Source organism: Ciconia boyciana, chromosome 11 (assembly GCF_034638445.1).
Source record: "Ciconia boyciana chromosome 11, ASM3463844v1, whole genome shotgun sequence".
Classification (NCBI taxonomy): domain Eukaryota; kingdom Metazoa; phylum Chordata; class Aves; order Ciconiiformes; family Ciconiidae; genus Ciconia; species Ciconia boyciana.
In genome coordinates, this window is record NC_132944.1 from 21,764,282 (window position 1) to 21,784,087 (window position 19,806).

The 19,806-nt window shown below is 39.9% G+C and overlaps 1 protein-coding gene and 1 long non-coding RNA gene across 5 annotated transcripts; one reads left to right on the top strand and one right to left on the bottom strand.

The window, feature by feature from the left end:
- The first annotated feature begins 777 nt into the window (after positions 1–777).
- LOC140657917 (uncharacterized) lies at positions 778–16,968 on the top strand. 4 transcript variants are annotated; one of them, XR_012044541.1, is made up of 3 exons: positions 778–1,011; positions 11,616–12,599; positions 14,730–16,316. It is a non-coding gene; the product is annotated as an uncharacterized lncRNA (long non-coding RNA). The 4 variants fall into 4 exon arrangements; XR_012044544.1 differs by lacking the exon at positions 778–1,011 and adding an exon at positions 16,597–16,968 and having other exon boundaries at positions 11,017–12,599; positions 14,730–14,872; XR_012044542.1 differs by lacking the exon at positions 778–1,011 and having other exon boundaries at positions 11,017–12,599; positions 14,730–14,872; positions 15,607–16,316.
- RUVBL1 (RuvB like AAA ATPase 1) lies at positions 1,349–19,192 on the bottom strand. The gene is made up of 11 exons (XM_072875652.1): positions 18,967–19,192; positions 18,143–18,229; positions 17,378–17,510; positions 13,259–13,410; positions 11,874–11,963; positions 10,875–11,024; positions 9,433–9,496; positions 8,056–8,254; positions 5,927–6,029; positions 2,664–2,755; positions 1,349–2,350 (listed from the first exon to the last, which is right to left on the bottom strand). Exons 1-11 carry the CDS (start codon positions 19,105–19,107, stop codon positions 2,191–2,193), a joined length of 1,371 nt encoding a protein of 456 aa, XP_072731753.1. The 5' UTR covers positions 19,108–19,192; the 3' UTR covers positions 1,349–2,190.
- Positions 19,193–19,806: the final 614 nt, after the last annotated feature.

Here is a 19,806-nt window from a genome sequence, read left to right on the forward strand (position 1 = left end):
TTCATTTGGAGTCAGTGAGAGAGAGGGTTTTTAGGTTTGAAAGCAGGATTGCTCCTTGGCCAAAAATATTCACAGATAAACCAAAAATCATTCATTAAATATCTCTGTCACTGTTTAGTTGCAGATGTAGAGAAAGGAGTAGATAGATTATTTGAAGTACAAAAGCTAATTAGGGTTGGCTGACAGAATTTTACTTTGAAGAATGGGACAGGTTTTTACATGACTGAGATGGTAGAATGTGATCAAAACATTATTAAATCCAAACCATCCAGCTTCCTTCCAGCTCTGCTTTTTTTTCCCCCCCCTCAGCAGTCTCCGCTGTCCAGTCCACCTTTTTTGGAGTGCAAAAATCATTAGCAATTTCCACAAACAGCACTTCAGCACAAGGAAGAGACAAGCCTCTATAGAGCATGTGGGGGTGAGGACAGAGGTTTTTAGCAGCTGGATTCCTTCCCCAAAAAGACGATTACTGAGCTCACGCTTTAGTTTTAGAAGTCAGAATTCTACGATTTAACAAGGAAGCTTTGTTGCATTGGATACATAGCAATTAAGCCATGTGAATGTATTTTATAGAAACATGCATGCTATGGCTCTGCGATCATTTTAGCTCCTCTAACTACCAGGAACTCTTAAAAGAAAACCTCTTAGGAAAGCAAAATGAGTAACAGAGGTGCTTTTTACCTTTTTCTTTTTTTGCGGGGGGAAAAAAAAAAAGCAATTGCCAGTGTCTGCCTAATGTAATACTGCTGCGATTCCCCCCGTGTGAGGAACCGCTGACTTTCTGTGAAGGATTCATAGAAGGCTTAGCAGCTGTCTGTGTGGTACTTGTCAGAAAGCTGCTCATTTAGGAACGTGAATTAAAAGTTTTTGATGATCTAAAAGTATTAATTGAAAACTTATCTCCTCCACTTCGCAGCTGCTAAAAAGAAAAAGGGTATTTAAAACTGGGCTCCTGTGACAAGTTATTACTTCTTCCCTTCCCACCCTACCCCAAGAACTACGCTTATTTCAGTAAGTGTACATAAAGTGTTTTAAATCACTAAAGGTTCTAATAAAGAATGTGAGGTTAGTCACTTTATAAAGCTACATTTTTTCCTAGTTCATCCATCTACATGGTTACGTAGATTTGTATTTCAGCGTTACAAGGATCTTAATCTTTAACTCTTTCATCCTCAGAGTGCTGTGAAGCTATCAAGTATCCATGCTTTACAAAACACGCAAGCATACTTTGTGAGCAAGAGACTAAGGCTAAGTTCATACAAAGTCCATGCAGAGCAGGATTTCAAACCTTAATCATTGTATTATTCTTTTCACTATCGTTCTGCTAACTTTCATTTTTAGGTATGAAAATTCATATACTTTTAGTTTGCAACTTTTTTCTCATCGTGGGTGATCAAGAAAGTGCGGACAGAACATAGTGAAAAAACAGCTAACCATGATGGAAAGCAATTTTTATTTAATCTGCTTTAAGAAAACACAAAGAAAGGATAAGTTACTCTGAAAGAAAGGCTTTAACTAGGGCCAAGATAATTACTATTATGATTTCTGCATTCTCCAAAGAAGTCTTCAGAAAATAAAAACCAAGACCTACAAAAGAGTAAACACTTTTAAAAGGTCCCATTACTATTTCTTTCCTTTGCTGTGGATCTATTTTTGTGTTACCAATCCATTTTACTCATATTTGGCTGTGTCAATTCCAACTTATTTTCCCTGTTTCTTTAGGGAGGTCAACACTCAGGGCAAACATGTGCAAGCTTCCAATATTCTTGAAATATTTTATTATAAAGCACTTCAGACAAACTTTGATTCAAAAAAAAAAGTTCTCATCTGTAAAAGGAAACTATTTTAAAACAACATTCATAAAGAAAATAGACTGTTCTTAAGCATCAACTTCAGTTAGAGCTCTTCTGTAATGAAATCTAAAGACAAAACCGATGGGTCAAGAGCTATTCATTTTGTATATATACTCATAAAAGGGAGACTAAGATGTTACACAGACATCACGGAGCATCTTATTGTTGATAATGAAATAGGAACACTTGATAGTTAATTCTGGCCTGACAAAGCAGTCCAACGTTTAAATATTTTTCAGTCCCAAGAGAGACAAACCATTAACATTTCTCATTCAATAATTAAGCCAGCCCTGGGTGTAAGGGTTAAAGCCACTTCAAAGCATCTAACATAAGCTCTTCATTTCATGTACTTCTCCTGTTGATCAGCCAAGATTTTTGCTGAGGATTTGGCATCATAGAAAAGTTCGTTTATCTCTTCAATATGCTCTTTCTCAATGCTGTCTTTCCCATTAATCTTGGCAAGCAGGTTAGCTGGGGTCAGTAACTGCACAGCGTACCTGTGATCAAACAGAGATGGGTGAAGAATTACAATCCAGCGCATCCCCGTGAACTGACTACGTGTAGGGGTGGGAGATTGTTAGGAAACACACAGCTCTACCAGCAGTATAAAAAGTCCGCAAGACCCTCCAGCACGTACATTCCTTAAAGGAGGAAAGAGGAGGATTACCACTCTTTTTTAATGTTAGCACTGTTCTTAATAGACCACATGATTGTATGGGGGAGGGCTGTCTCACTTCCCGGAGTGAGTTATCCTACAGTGTTTTTAGACCCAGTCATACTGAAGAGAAAAGCCAACTGCGCTCAACTTACCTTAAGGTTGTCTTGGTACCAATTTCCCCTAAATGGTTTAGAGCTTCTTCACTAATATTAATTCCTTCTGTCTGAGCACGAAGTTTTATGATCTGTTGGGATGAACGAGTACGTGAGGCACCAGCCTGAACAATTAGCATGCTATACTACTTAGCTTAGTATCTGGAAACTCTGTCAGCTTAGAGATGAGACACGCTATAAAACAAGATGGAGCGGAGAGTTATCCTCGTGTAACTTACCACTCAACTAGAATTTGTAGAATTCTAAGTCTTTCAATAGGCAAATATAATGTTGAAAAACTGATTATCACAAAAGGCAGGTAAAGTGCGCGTCTGGACTACTAACCCTTCATGGTAATTCTGCATGGTTAGCACAGTATATCTACTAATGAGGAGCAGCATATGAGAACTTGTACAAGAAAGCAGAAAAAGTATGCAGGAAGCGACAGCTGGAGTCTTGTGGACAGCTACACCAGATAGTTACTAAATTTTGCAGTGTTTCATTGCTGCTATACAGCGGAGCCCTCCAAAAAGCCCTACAGAAAGCTACGCCCTTTCCTTAGCAGCTCACAACACACTTTTTATTCAACTGACAAGAAGATAGTAAAATAAATCAAAAAGTTACTTTCTACGATTCACCTATTCCTGCAAGGAGAAAAAAAATCACTAAGAAGAATCTAATCTTTCAAGAACAGTCTCAGGCTTGTACCAGTTTGAAGATCTTTACAAAGTTGGAGAGCAAGATATCACTAATAAGCCTGAGCATATAAAGCTGTAACAAAAGTGGCACAAGTCTCTCGGTAGTCCGTATTGCCAGCTGAGTGATAAGGGGCAGACTGGATAATGATGTTGTGTTGTAGTGCTGAGATAACTCTGGAACTGCAAGCCTCATATAATACAGGTATTTTTCACTTTGGCAGCTTTGTAAACAAGATATCAAGAAGCACTCGTTTAAATTAAAGCCATAAAAATGCGCTAGGGGAGTCAGGGTAGGGAACAGAGTAAAAGAGAGGGGCTTGAAATGGCAGGAAGTTGTGCTGAGATACTAACACTGAACATTGGCAATGCCGCTGCAAATTGCAGTTTCAAATTGAAGATTTTTTCTATCTTTTAGATTGCTTGAACATCACTTTCTATTTATTCAAATACTGCTACTTTACTCTTCCCCTTCTAGAAACAGGGTACCTTGAATGCCACATCTTTAACAAATTTTTTAAAATAAGTTTTTATCTAGCAACTTGGTAGAACCTTACTGAAGGATTGGGGCCCAAGCCATTAACCCAGCAAATAAGTTGCTATGAAATAGGAAGAGAAGTGTTTATCAGGTAAAACACATTAGGAACAATAGCCTCTACTACCTAACAGCAGGCACATACGCAAAAAAGTTTGATTACAACAATACCTGACTAGAATATGCATAAAACTGAATTTTCTCCCTATTCTGGTTGCACTAAGGTAACTGTGGGTCTTGCCCTCAGAGCAGAGCTACACAATGGGATTTCTACTTTATCAACACAGAGGGAAATATTTTGAACTGGTTATGAACAAACTTTCAGTAGATAAATGGACAATTCTTGTGCTGATAAATCAATTGTGAAAGGCCAAGGCAAAGAGTCTCACACAGAAACATCAGCAGAGAAAGCTTCTTCCTAGCATGAAAGAAAAATGGGAGCAAAAATAGAGAAATCAGTTATGGACGTCTTATTTTTAAGCCCCCTTAACTGTATTTAGTTAGAAACCAAAGTTAAGTGTAATAGCTCCTCCTCTTCTCCCAAGAAAAGTCATCATTCAAAAGCCTTAATTTAAGGGAAGATGAGATTATCGGACTATGGGAACATGATTTATGGGACATAATGTCTGGACTCTATTTTTAGCTTTAGGAAATGTTACTGTAAACACTTCCTTTCCTTCACCCCTGGGGAGAGTGGAAATCACAGCAGTTAGCCAGCTCTTCAGTTCAGAAGAAAATCAACAGTTCAGAACTGAGCTCTGTAACAGGGTAATATCTGCATGGTAATACAGCACACTAGGCAGGTATTACCTATAGCAACCTTAACAAAAAGTAACTCAGCGTACGTACTCCTACAAACTACACAAACTACTCCTACTCACTACACAAAATTCACATACAGGATAGGGAAGTCCAGACAACAGTCTTTAACATCTCCAGACTGAGTAAAAGTCACGCTTTAAAGTTTGTTTTGTATACAGACAAAACATAATCGTATTATTAAATCACCGGGCTGCTTCTACTGTAATCTATACCGTAATGCTTTAAAGTGTCCTTTTAGGCACAAAAAAATCATCCTGAGAATGGCTCACGACAGCCACATGCAAAAAGCTCCTCAAACCAAGTGAAATGAAGCTTTGCCTCTGCGTTTATATTCGATAAATGCCTCGGCTTCACCTTGGCACTTATCCAGCAGCAGGAGACTATTATCTCGTGACAACGCTCTCCTCCATTGACACTATCTCTTAAATAATACAAAGAATTGACATGATAAACCATAATGTCTTCTGCATTGTGTCACTTCACAGCATTGAGACGCTAATGAGGGGGATCTTTGACACGAAGCATCATAATGGCACCCAAGCATTATAATCGATACACAATACATTGTGATGGCCCCACAGGAAAAGTTTCAGGCATTCAGAAGCATATCTCCGCAACGCTTACTGTGCTTACATTTCCAAACTTGACTAGGAGCACGAAAACCCTCCCAGTTTCAGGAGACAGTCCTAGTAGGTTAAAGCTATAGTACAGGGCACAGAGACAAAAATGCAGCGCATGAAGATGCGTTCCTCAATCCCTCTCATCTCTTACGTGGAGGAACAGCCTGAGGTCTGGGAGCAAAGGTCCCAAAACGTGACACTTCAACTCGTACCAACTGAAACAGCACTACCTGCTGGAACCTGCAAACTCCATGGAAAGCACATCTGTGCAAGAGAGGAGGTCAGCTAATGATTCATGCTACTTCATGGAAGTGAGCTGTCACTTTCAGCTCCAGAGATGCTTACCAATACAACTCATCAGTGGGTGGAAATCAGACAGAGAAACTGCATGCACAATTTTAACCGGCTTACTGTAAATGGTTACCAAAGCAGCATGCATTCAGGAAGTGGTAAGCTTTCTGGCACAAACCCTGGTGACCACAAAGTGTCAAACAGCTCTATAGTAACAGAATATACAGAGACATAGTAGTCATCCTAATGGACTAGAACTCCAGGGACTTTTTAGAATTTCTCTTAAAATGCTGTGGGTACCTGCTTCATTTCTTGGGGTGTATACAGCATGGTTCGGATAATCATCACTCTATCCAGCAGGTCCAGTGGTATTCCATGAGGAGACACTACATCCTCTGTGCCTCTAGAGGAGAAATCAAACAGAAAGAGATCAGATACTATTCTGAGTTCAGTACATGGATTTTACTAAAATCAGTTGTAAATGACTGCACATCTACTAGTTTACAATTCTTGTGTCTTCCCATAGAGACACCCTCCCCAGATAGAGAAAGGAAACATTCTAGTCTGAAGCTGATACTGGACAGCCCGAGGGAAACAAATCCTGTTTCTGGAGCTCTTAAACATGCCACTCAAAAATACTTAGAGGTGGTGCTTTCCTTCATGTTTCCCTGCATTGTATCTTACAATACAGTCTTATTTAATGTTCCAAAGTATCTTCCAGCGAGGAACAAATCATTCTTACTAAGTTGTCTAGCAGTATCGGTAGAAATTACGTACGCTATCGTCTATTGGGAGAACATCCCCTCTTGCCGAATAAGCCATTACTCTGTTCAATCCTTCCCCAAGTCCTTCCAGTGACTATGCAGTGGTTTACATTCCATGCTTGCAATCCAGCAAATTGAGAAGTGGAGGTTTGTGCATGAAGGATAGAGCAGGATCTAGACCCCAACCATTTTATTTGTTTGATGTACAACACCCAACAGCAAAGGCTGCATACACATCTGCTCTTGGTTTTCCAAGACCACCACAATTTGCTGTGAAGTCAAGAGTGAAAGATATCCAGATTTCATGAGATCTATAGAGATTGCAGGTAAAAACAGTAAAGTGCTGGTAAAGAACTACATTTCTAAGTTCAGTGCTAGTATTCAGGCATTGCAGCCTTGGCCATGGTCCTCCTTGGGAAGTGAATCAAAATGCCCTGCAATCATCTGCTGTACTCAGATGGTGTTCTCTCCTCTGAAGTGATTCCTTCTCTTCTGAGGTTACAGAATCAACTACACTATACAATTAATTTTTCCCCAACCCTTTTAAGAGCACTCAGCAGGCAAATCAGAGCATCGCTAACTACCTGAGAGAGTAGCATACAGTTAAGAGCTTGCTTTTAAGGACTTAATTTAGCAACATTAGATACAACTATTCTATGGAAATCTTCCTTTCTTAAATCACAGTTTTTTCATAACAAGACCTGCAGTGAATCCACGCTGACAGATCTCTATTTGCTCTACTTTTACAAGACAGCCTTCTTATGCCTTTGCAAAGAGAGCGCTGCAATGTCCACCTTAAACTTTTTTGAAGGGCTTATCACCTTAACTTCTAAGCAATGCAAGCAGAGAAAGATTAATACCAGATGAGCCACTAAGAGGGAAAGGACTAGCTGGTTACACAGCTGAATTAAATAAATTTAAAGAGTAGCAATCATTGCTAATGACATCTTGTTTAGACATAATTAGACCTAGACCACAAATTAGCAGTAGAACTTAAAGAAGAATCTGAAAGAGAAGAGTGCTTTTACTGAACATGCAAAGAATGCATTGTGTGGGTGCAAAATATTGAAGTGGAGGCACGAACTCGAGCGGAGATAAAAAACAAGTTAGTTGGCAAGACCAAAGACTCACAAAAAGCCAGACCAACACAGCTGGAAATAACAAAGGGTAGGGAGAGGCTGAACTGTGACATGCTTTAACAGTAAGAACAGGAAGCTTAAGTCTGATGCAATGAGGATAGCAAACAGCAAAATGATCCAGAAGAAACAAGAAACTGTGATATTAGAGGTTTGTAATCCTGGTGCTTTTGATGTCCCTAATGTGCAAGCAACAGATGTGCTGAGGTATCCAATGAGAGAGATAACTGTTACAGATCACCCAGGAAATAAGACAATTCAGAAGCTGTTAGAGAAAGAGGGATGTGTCAGTGGAAATAAAAGGAGGAATTCCATTCTGCTTTAACTCAGTCAGCCTGGCATTAAATGCCTGTCCCATCATGAAGCTCACAAGCAGTTCTTGAGCACTGATGCAGCTTGTAACCCAGGGATTACCACAGATGTCAGTATCAGAGATAAAAGCCTTCAAAGATTATAACTCTGCTGATACAGCTAATTCCAAGGTTTATGGACCAATGCAAACTGGAAAATTCAACTTTAGACATCATACCTGATAACACAGTTTCCTCGATTGGAAGCAAAGATGACAATGGGTGAAATAGAAGATTCCAGTGCTCGGTGCAGGTATGTGAAACATTCAATATCCAGCATGTGAACTTCATCTACAAAGAGTACACCTGGGACTAGCTCTGCGATGCCTTGATCGATGTATTTATTTACCACCTTATTTATCTCTCCTCGAAGTTTGTCTGAGAACAAAAAGAAACTGTTCGTTGTTGTGCTAGTGAACTATAGGTCTGTATGAAAGACTTAAAGCAAGTAAAATTCTCCTTGAATTTTTTCATGGTTTGGTATCTTACCGCCACAGGAAAAACCTCTAAAATGACACTAAAAATATGTGGCATTCCCTACTGTATTGGGGAGACAGCTGTGCAGCAAAATATTTCTAAACTGAACTCCTAGCGCTTAACTGAGGTAGTCTGTCCCCTCACGTGGCTTGTGAAAAACTATGATTTTTGTGAGTTTGGCGGGGACGGGGGGGAAGTCAGTCAAACCTCAGTTTGAAACATTAAACTTAAAGTTTCCAAGCATGGCTGAAAAGAACATCACTGAAAGAACAAAATATTGCTACTGTATTTCAGCAAAGAAGTTGTGTTTAACCACAACAAAAAACAGGGCTATATAAATTTCTGTGAACATATGGATCTCAAAGCTATGCAAGATGTTACATCGATAAATCTGACATTAGAATAAGCAAAGTGACCTCTGGAACAGACGAAATACTTCAAAAGACGGCCATTCAAGTTAGGTACTGAAACAGACTTTGATCTAAATTTAGATAGTCACTTACTGAAACATCATTTCTTTCAAAGCAAAAAGGAGAATAGATCTTTCTGTAGATTTTTTTTTCTCCAATGATCTGTAGGTAGGAAGGGCAGCAGTGCTCTTACAGCACTGGGGTTAGAGTCTTTAGAAGCCATTTTTCTACTCCACAGAAGTTCAGTATGGTTGCTTCACATAAGCACGCATCCTAACAACGCTTTTTAGATTTTTGTTGTTGTTGTTCAGTTTGGCTCTTTGTCAAAGTGTGAACCTCACACCTTCTGGGCAGGAGTGTTTTGAGAAAGGGGGATGGCACTAGCATTCTAACCTCTTTCTCCCCAGGAAGATAGGTGCAGAGTAGAGTACATATTTTATCACTCTATGTGTGAACCAAGAACATGTTGTACTGTTTTCAGCCATTGCAACCAATTGCAATCAAGCCACTGCAGCCGTATCACTGCTTTTTGAAATCTGAATATTTATGAATAAATATTACATAGGCATTCATTTAGAGATGGTGCATGAAAAACCCTATTTTTAATCCTTTTCTAACTGGCAAAAATATAGCTTATATTGATCTAAAAATACCATGCAGGATTCATACCAGTAATTTCAGTTTTCTTAGGCTTCATCAATTGTCCCATCATAGAAAGGATGTCTTGCCCACCCTAAGAAATGAAAGTTACAGATCAGCTATGAGGTCTCATAGTGAACACATACCACGAGAATTTTATAAATCAGGAATTGGTTAAAGAAGTTGTTTCTTGCAGTTAACTTGCTATTTTGTATCAGCAGTGGTCGATAATCTGTTAAAGGTTAGGTCCCTTCACTGCAGCCGTATTCTAAACATAATCATTCAGCGACCTCCTCACCCTTTCTTTAGCCTTGCTCATTTGGAGAGCATTTAAAAAAATGAGATATCCTCTTTCAAAAAAAAATGGTCACAGAGAAGCTCATAAGGATGAAAATTGTCAGGGGACACAGAGACTTGGATTGCCTGCGTGCACAGTAGGCGTTCAACCTGTAAACACAGGAACAATTACGCTGAGTTTTAAGAGTTTGGCACACCTTGATTTTCATCATGTAAATGATTTTGTTGGAAAAAGGATGTTTATTTTGAAATGGAGTAGGTTAAGGGCTTGTAGTATCATTCTGTAGGGATGTCAACCTTTAAACAAAGATACTGTATCGTTAGTGGCTTTTGTTTATGACACAGATGGAATTCCCTCAATATGGGGTTTATGTTAAGCTACAGCAAGGAGTAATTCTCCTATTTTCAATTTTTTGCTGCAATATGTTTAGAGCTCTACTGAAAGTCACAAGGAAATTTAATAAGAGGTTATGAAACATTTCTGAAGGAAGCAGGGACATCAACAGAATCTGCAGTAGTCAAAAATACTTAATGACCTTTTATCATAGTGCTTGCAGTTTCCAGTTCATGGCCATAAAACCATAAACGCAGAGCAGAATAAGTTAACCTGTATTCAGAACTTCTGATAAATAAAATGATACAGATATGGCTGCTGCTACCTCACATCTGTAGGCAACTTTCCTGCTGGAGAGAAAGCAATAATCTCTCTTCCTGGTCAAGAGGAGCAGCCCACACTGCTCTCTTTCTGCAGGGGATGGGGCACAGTGGTGGAGGGAAGGGGAGAGCTAGGTCTACATTATGCATTAACTGTGAAGGTAGCAGATCCCAAATATCCATGTGGAAGCTCCGCTATGGCTGTAAGGCTGTTCTCTGTAGTGTTAGGAAATGTACTCTGATAAATATTCCATGACCAGGTGCATGAATCCTAACTTAGCAACTGCCTCTTTAATCTGTACAGCAGGGGCACAGAGGTAGCCAACTGCAGCACGACCTCCCTCCAGAGAGGAGAGGTAGACTGGCCTTCACAGTGTAACACCTACTGCTTCTCCTACAGGGGAATCTTTGAGGGTGATTTAGGACAGCTCAACTTTCTACACCTCTCTGATTATTCTAGTAACTATCACATCTATGTCAAATAATTTTTCTGTGAAGACTTCATCAGTGGAGTCAGATACCTGAGGTCGAGCATTGGCCACATCCAAGTCATGCAGGGTGACATCCTGAATAATTTCCTTTTTCTTGTGCACATCACCCTTTGGCAAGGGAACATACTCTTCAGCTTCAAGGTCAAATTCTGTAGCATAGATATCACACCTGCCTTGCCTCTGAGAAAAAGCAAAGAAGAGAAACCCAGGTATAGAATTAGATTCAGTGCCAAAACCTTGAGTGACACCAACTTGATAAAGATAAAGGGCTTGGTTCACAATTCCAGTCCGGACAAGCTTCAGCTGACAATTCAGACACCCCACTCCCTGCTTAGCAACAGGCAAACCCTATCTACTGATCAAAGCTCAAAAACTCTGTTGAAAAACACCTGATATTTTCAGTGGTAAGAATATTCCACTCCTCTCTCCCCTTCTTTTAACCATATGCAATTCTTGCTAAAGGACAAATGCAGCAGATTAAGTAGAGATTGGGAGAACTGTTCAAGACTCCTTTGTAGGTGGGTGATTTATTATATGATACAAAATATTATGCTCATCCATTAAACAGCAAGTATCGCTGTACACTACTTTCTAAATCAGATATGAAAAGAATGCTAACTAATGCAGTATTCCCTTCTACATGTATATATCTTGCGGAGAAAATACCAGAGCGATAAAAGAAAGATTAAATACACTGCACATGTCAGCCTGAAAATGACTAAAGTTGCTTGGTTTTTCCCCCCTTCCCATAACGATGTCTTGATCTTACAGGAAAGAAAACTCATCCAGACAGCATCAGTGATAGCTTCCTTGCCAGATGACCTTAACTGTGAACCAGATGACCACATTCTTTCAGTGCAAGAGAGCATTTTCTCTACAGATAAAGAACACACTGGGCTCTTTTTAAAACTTCCATGTAACCATTTCATATCAGCTAAGGTTAATAAATCGGAGAGCCTTCTGACAAAGGCAGAGAAAGGTCTACAAAAATACATACACCTGCATGAAAGTGCAGAACTTTTCTTTTACCTTGACGGCTCCACTGTTTGCTTCAATATAAATAACGTCACCGGTTTCCACTCTCTCCTTCTGCAAGCTTTCAAATATGCTTGGGTCCAGCTGGAGACAAGCGAACATCACAGTTGGTCAAAACAGTTCCATATTGTTATGGTAATCAAGGAAGAGAAATATAGTCTAAAGCTCACTCCCACCAGACAAAATTAAACTGCAACTTCCCCCAACAATACCTCTAGGATTTTATAAAGCTGTAACACTTGGAGTAGTGATGGAGAATAAATCTGAAAGAAGATGCACAGAACTTACTTTCTTACCAAAAAAATCTGCTATCCGAAGGAAGTGATGGTAAGTGCCAGAAACAATGACACCAGTTACTATCACAAAGTATGGCTTTGTGTAATGTGGTAATATATTTATACCTAGGATGCAGCACTTCTCTTGCTTTCTAACAAAACTTTTATAAAAAATCTGGCTATAGCACTGGATTATGCTACTTGATTTCTTGAATCTGTATCCTCTGTGGAGCTGTGTGAGGGAGAGTGAGTGTGGAATACGTTAAATGCTTTTGTTTCTCTCAGTACATGTTTATTCACTTTTGCTCTGCATTTTCTTGTTTTCAGAGTGAACAAATGAAAGATGGTTCTTAACAACAGAGACAGCTTTCAGTTCTCTCATACTCTAACTGACAGGGAAATTGAACAACATGGACAGAGACTTGTACAAGAAAACAAAGGCAAAGTAGGTCTGAGCTGGCAACACACCAGCTCAATTTCCAGTTCAAATCAAATATTCACTAGAGTATACCTCCCATCTAGAAAGAAGGGATGTGACAGAAAGAACAATTTATACTTAAGCAGGCAAGATTTCCCAAAACCATCCTCAAAAATTCAGTTGAGACTCAGGAAAACAAAACCAAACAAGACCTTTTTCGTATGTTTGTTATCATGAGCATGAATTTATAGCCAGGGTCAGTGTGAGCGTATCACGGACTGAGACAGATCGTAGTTCAGATTCCCAATTCACCCCTTTTTTCTGTGGTACTGGTAATGCTGCAAAACTGCATCAAGATCTGATTAAACTCTCCTTTAACTCGTTGAAGACATACAAGTGTGTGCTGCCAAACAGAAAAATAACAGGAACTGCTAACTGAGCAATGGGTTTATCCCCAATTTCAATTAGTAGGAGACACGACTAACATCTAAATATTCTACACAAAGCAGATTATCCTACTCCTGAGCATGTATATTTAAGTTGTCTAGCAAAAGAAAACAGCCTCCTGGCATCCCCACTCTACAGAGATGGGGATCAAGAGCTTGAAATGGAAATAAGTAGTGCTAAAAATAGAAGATGCAGACCTGAAATACTTAAGGAAATTTTTGAGACTCTACCATACGTACCTTCAACTGTTTGGTTCCCTTTGCGGTTTTGAGCCCTATAATTACGTGGCTGATGGTTTTGCCATACCCCCCCATAGGATTTTCAGTCTCACATGGAGTCAGTTCTGTGACCTCTCCTTCGTAAACCTCCTTGGTCTCTTTAATCCTCAACCCTGCAAGAAATTGTTTAGAATAGTTTCAGGACACAAATCAATGGCCATATACACTCAGGAGTCTGCTGCATTACTGCCAACAGAATGTAACACATTATCAGGCTGCATTACATTTAATGGTAATTTTTTACTTTCAAAAGTAGAAAGATCAATTATTGTTCTCTTCTTCAATATTAAGTGAGAATATTCATCCTGTGTCATCAGAGCCAAAGTTCAGCCCAAGTTCTGACCTGCAAAGCAGTTTATTAAACCCTAAGAAATTATTTTCTTTCTGACTGTTATTATTAGCTCTTGAAGCAAATGTCAGTATCCTCTCTCTTTTCCCTCCCCCAAAGAGAGGATTTGCTTGATTTATTCCCCTACGCTAAAGTCAGAGAAACAGTTCATCTTCTGAAACTAAAGATCAGTGACACTAACTGTGAGTTTTACACAATTTTTGTACCATCAGAAAAGCCCTGCAAAGTAAGGAAAAAGACAGGAGGAAAAAAGTAACTACATAAAAAACTTTAAATTTTAACAACCGAGTGAAAAATAACATAAATTGATTTAACACATATTGTGTTAGAACCACATAAAATTAAGAAATGGTTAATGTATCATTTAAAATATTTTACAAGTTAATAGCAAAAGGTGAGCTAGATAAAATTTAGCAGAATCTGCTATAATGCAAATTTAAAACTATTTCAGAATAGCTGACAATGACATCCTTACTTTGTTGGTTTTCAGACAGTTGAGCAATCATCATAGTATCTGGGTATATTCTATTCTAGTCACAACTATTGTAATTAACTAAAGTTATTTTAAATTGATGAATAATATAGAGCTGAAGAGTTTTACGGTTAGACTGTTCCAAAGAAAAACCACTATCATCACCACCACCACTACAATTATGCAGACGTTCTAACTACATAAAAGTTCAAAGAACCCACATCTGAAGAGACTCTATAAAGTATTTTATGAGACACACATGCCATACCAAAAATAATGAATGGGCTGTAACAAGATATAAGGAAGTCATCCTGCCCAGTCTGAGGCTATTAGGACTTTATAAAACTTTCCTTGTTCCATAACTTTTCATTTTGCTTTGAAATAGATCAGACACTTCACCAGCAATCTTGAGTTGCTGATAGGGAAATATAAAGAACTGACAAATATGAGTCTGTCTCCCTCTACTGGACCCAAATTAAGACTAGGATTTGAAATGTGAGAAATAGGTTAATTGTGGATAACATGATAATTTCTTGGCTTTCTCTCATTTAGCACGACATAAAACGTTCTATATAAAGTTAGTTTAAGTATTTTTTTAAAATGTTTTTCAGGCATGCCAAAACACCCGACAAAAAAATTAACGAACCTTTGAGTTATAAAACTGACCTAGACAAGGCTGCATCACATAGGCTACATATGCAAGGAATGTGAAGCAATATGGGAACTGCTGGCACCGAGAAGTGGACATTCACAGGTTTGTTTTTCCTTTTTGTTTTGTTTTTAAACTTTCAGCACAAGTTCTATTCCGCTCTGAAAAACTGGGCGCCCATTTGTGTTTGGGGTCTTATTTTGTATGCTGCTAAAGCACACCTTCCAGTTTCATTTAATCTGAAGAGAATCCAATTCACATGCTCAGAGCCTGCTCCACAACGCAAACCAAAGCCGAGTTGGCGAGGACAACCTAGAGATTTGCTTCAAAAGCATGCCTCTAGCCTAAACCAATGTGCTCATATAGATGTGTCTATAGAAAATATTTACACATGAACATGATCTGAACAAAGGTAATTGATGCTTTCAACTTGCTTGCTCCTTTCTTTTCAAATGAATCTGCATGTATCAGCTACGAACTTCATTCTCAAAAGAGCTCTAACTCAGAGACATTTCCTACTTACAAATCAGAGGCACGAGTCTAAGAAGGGACTTGTGGGCTATTTCATGTTTTGGTTCAATAACACTATATGGAGTTAAGTAGTGCTTGTTTGATTTACTGGCAGTTACAATTTGGAGACACAGGGAACAGATATGCTATTTAAGTGGCTATTCCAGTAGTTATTTTTTACTGCAACTGAGCTCTAACATTAGCTACTGCCCTCATCCTTGCCAGCTGCTAATAAGCTCTATACAGGATTAATCTCTCTCAGATGAAGTTTTTTTAACCCGTACAATTCCATCTTCTCATTTCCCACTCTGTCCTTCTATGTTTCCTAGGTACTACAAACTCTCTACTATACCCCCAGCAGTACTTGGCCATGAGACTATGTCAAGCCTGTTATTAAAACACTCCCAACAATAAAAATTCTGTAAACTCAGTCATCCCAGTTTCCTTATACAGTGATGGGCACAAACCAGTCAGACTCTGTTGTTTCCAAGGAAAAAAAAAAAGGTAAAAAATTGATGTTAATATTCCTGATCATTTTTATGAATTGAGGTGGCTAAACCCTCTGAAAGTAAAATGCACAATATGAGCAATAGATGATGTGTACAGAACCTGCTAATAAGGAACGATACAACTCCCTCCCGCCCCCCCAAAAAAATCCCCAAACCCAAAATGAATACTTTAGGTGCTCGTTGACATGTGAGCTGAAGCTTTTCTTGCACCCAGTCACAACTGACATTGCACTGTGCATACAAAATAATTTTTTTAAAAACGTACCCTTGTAAATTATTTATTTACCAGGCAGGGAAGCTAAAACAACTGAGATTTAAACAGGATTGGAAAATATTCCATTATGAGAAATGGTAGTTACTAGTCCTTTAAAATATTTCAGAGATTTTTTTTTTACACTGATAATAAAAATATTCAATAAAGGTTGTGTTATGAAAATGTGACATGGAATTCAACAAAAAGGAATAAAAGAAGTTCCATCTTTCATTAACACCAATATTTGTTTAGAAGTGTCTCTCCATTGACATTCAGGGAATGCAGGGAGCTAACAATGTAGCTGGCTGTTAAACCTGAGAGAGTTAAAATACTGCTATCTCTAGAAATGACAACATGGATGGCATAAGTTTCATCTCTTGGTTCAGGTTTCCAAATTTCTGACAGGGAACTTCATCACATCAAGGAAATATTGCAGACTACTCAGTCTCCGGCTTCCCTCCCCCAGGCCCTGCCAGATTCACGGTAACTAGAAGACCAGAGACTACTGAGAGTTGCTTTCTTATAAAAGTCAATGGAATACTTTTGTTTCACTGCAGAACTGAGAGACGACTTCACCTTACTGCCACCGCATACTTAGATGAAGTCCACGGGGAAACATGGTACAGAAACCAGGAAAATTAACTGTTAATATGTTCAGTACTAAAACCAGTTAGGCTATCTTTAGCCAATCCTCATACAAACAAGGGCCACTTCTAACTGCATTCATCAGCTGTCAGCAGCGATCATACAAGAGATTTTAGATACTCACTGAGGTTGTGTTGCAAATTTAACCAATTTACATCAAGCTTGTAAAAGCACTCTAGAATTGAGGAAGACATTAAGTTGCAGTATTTATTTTGATGGCATGGAACTTTTTGTGCGCACTGGAATATTAAGTCAGGCTAACACTGCTGTTTGGGAGTCCCTGATTAAGGCTGTTTGCTTAGTAGACTGAAATCACTAAAATAAAAAAAAGGAGAGAGCATTTTTCTGCCTACAAGTATTTCTGCTAATGTAAGAAACTAAAAATAATTTTTCTTTCGGCTTTATTCAGAGAGTCAGAGGCAAAACCAGGAGATTAACCTGGAGGATGAGAGGAGAATTTGGGGAAGCAGAATAAACCATAATACAATAAGTAAATTGTGGTTTATAAACAGAAAACCTGACTCCACTAAGTGTGGAAGAGATTCACTAAATTAAGATCAGCACTGAAAAAAGAACATACAATAATCTGAAAACCACCATGCCCACTGAAAAGTTTTTCCTTTTTACATAACTGGGTAAAAGCAAAGTAAGTATCATGCAAATACTGAATTTTTCTGTTTTTCTGAAACTTACCAATTGCACGTCGAAAGTTTTCCATTAGAACTTCTGTTTTCTTGATCTCGGTGGAATAGACCTCACTTCCAACCATAGGACAAAAGGGAACTTTACTTCCCAGTTCCTGAGCAATAGCTAAAGCCAATGCAGTCTTAAAAAAAAACAAAACCAAACCCCACACATTAATTTTTATGAGAATTAACAGAGGATTCTTTCCGCACAAAGTTAACTTTCCTCATCATATTGTCTTTCATATATCAACTATCAATTTAGTATTAAGACTATATTCTGTCTGACATATATTTCTCACATATAACAACCCTCCTCTCCCTGAAACATGTTAAGACACATATGAAGTGACTTTTATCAAAGACTTATAAAAAACCTTAAAGAAACAATACTGGGCATTTGAATTTGACATCTGATATAGATGCAAAAAGCCTTAAATAGCACGGGGGGTGGGGAAAGCAAAAACTATTTAGGCTTTTAATATAAAATTAACTTCTAAGACTCTTCTTCAGAGACCATTTTACCTATGTGTTTGGTAACCTACAAGAGGTGGTTTCACACTACCAATGCCTGAACACAGCACTGGATACTGCCAGTGTTGATGATATGGCAAAAATCAAAATATAAAGCAGGAAACCATGTCAATACATCGATGAAAAAAATTCCAGTAGATGAAAACATTATGTAACCACTACCCTAAAATGGTTGTGACAACAAATTAAAATAAAATAGATTTAGGAATGCTTTATTTCATATCGAAAAGAAAAATAGTACCTTGCCGGTTCCAGGAGGTCCTGCTAACAGCACAGCTCTGCCAGCCATTTTCTTGCTTTTGATTAGTTCCACTATAACTCCACAAGCCTATAAGGTAAATAAGTATTTACACTGTTAACACAAGTATTGCTAGAATATCTGTTGTTCCAATATTACTGAAAGTGCCTAGAAATATTAGGTTTTGTGAGGCCACTAAAAATAAAGAGGATTTCAATTTCATGCACACAAAAAGAGAGGCAAGATCAGAAAAAAACTACTTCCTACAATCATTTTATCTGACAGACGTTAAAAAAAAAAATCACAGACAACAAAACTCAACCTAAGAGCACAGGCTCCCTTCCCCCTCCTGGAGTTGCGTACATATATAAACGTTTAAAAATAAAGCACGAAATGAATCTTTGACTTTCAGAACGACAGACCAGCTAAAGCGCCCGCCCAGGGCCAGACACCGGACTGGAACGGAAGCTCCAATCCCCACTTGTACCAAATCTCTTGACTTTTGGTAGGTTGCATTGCCTTCGATACCCCAATTTCTACACCTAAAACCCGGGAGACAATCACCTGCTCTTGCCGCCAGCTAACACAAAAAAGTAGCGGGGAAGGAATAGCCTCGATTACCCCCACCCCTTCTCACACAGCAGCAGAATACGCGGAGGAGCCCAGGCAAAGACTCTCACTCACTAACGGGACGTACAAAGACACCCAGCGCAGACCAGACCTGCCCCCCGCGCCGCCCGGATCCCCTGAGGCTTCCACCTCAACGGGGGTGGCGGCTGCAGAGCCCCGGGGAGCCTCGGCCGGGCCCTGCCGCCCCCCGCGCTCACCTCCCGCGCGTTCTCCTGCCCCACAAGCCCAGCCCCCGCCGGCTTGGCGGTGCCGCTCTCGTCCAGCCCCAGCCCCTTGACATGGCTGTGGGCGGCGATGCGCTGCGTCTTCGAGGTGCTCTTCACCTCCTCGATCTTCATGGCGGGGCAGGACCGTCCCCAACCGCCCGCGCTCGCCACACGCGGCCCGCGCGTTACCAAGGCTCCCGGCGCGCGGCCGCCTCCGCCCGCCCCGCCGCGCCATTGGCCCTTGTGGCGGCGCTCTCGATACTTATTGGACGCGGCGCATGCCTGTCACCGACAGGGAGTGCATTTTTTTTAGGGTCCGTCCACCCATTTCCGTGTGCGACGCCTCCGGAGGGTCCGGCCGGGTGCGGGTACTGCCGAGGAGTTGGGCCGGGAGAAAGGAGTGGGTAGGGGCTGAGAGAGGGCTTTGTGGGGAGGCGAGCACAGGCCCTCCCCGAGGGGAAAAGCAGCTTGTTCTTGCTCGGCAAGGTTTTTTGGCCCTAAATCTACATGAACGCCTTCTGCCTACACTGAATTTGGGGTTGGAGCCAGCGCTTCTCCCCACTGCAGGGGCGGAGGGAGCCCTGCGTGTCTCCTGGCGCAGTGGGGTGCTGGGTGCCCCTCTCCTGGGCTGCCCGGGGCCGGCTGGCAGTGGGCCGGGAACCGGGAGCAATGCTTTCTGGAAAATCTCTGCTGCGTTTAGCTTAAAAAAGTAAGTTGAGGCTTTCCAAGGGCGTTTTCTAGATCTTTGTCAAAGAAGGAGTAAGGGTGATCTCTTACCTGCTCGGTGTCACTCACTAACTTTTAGCTTTCAGTTAACTGTGAAATAATTCT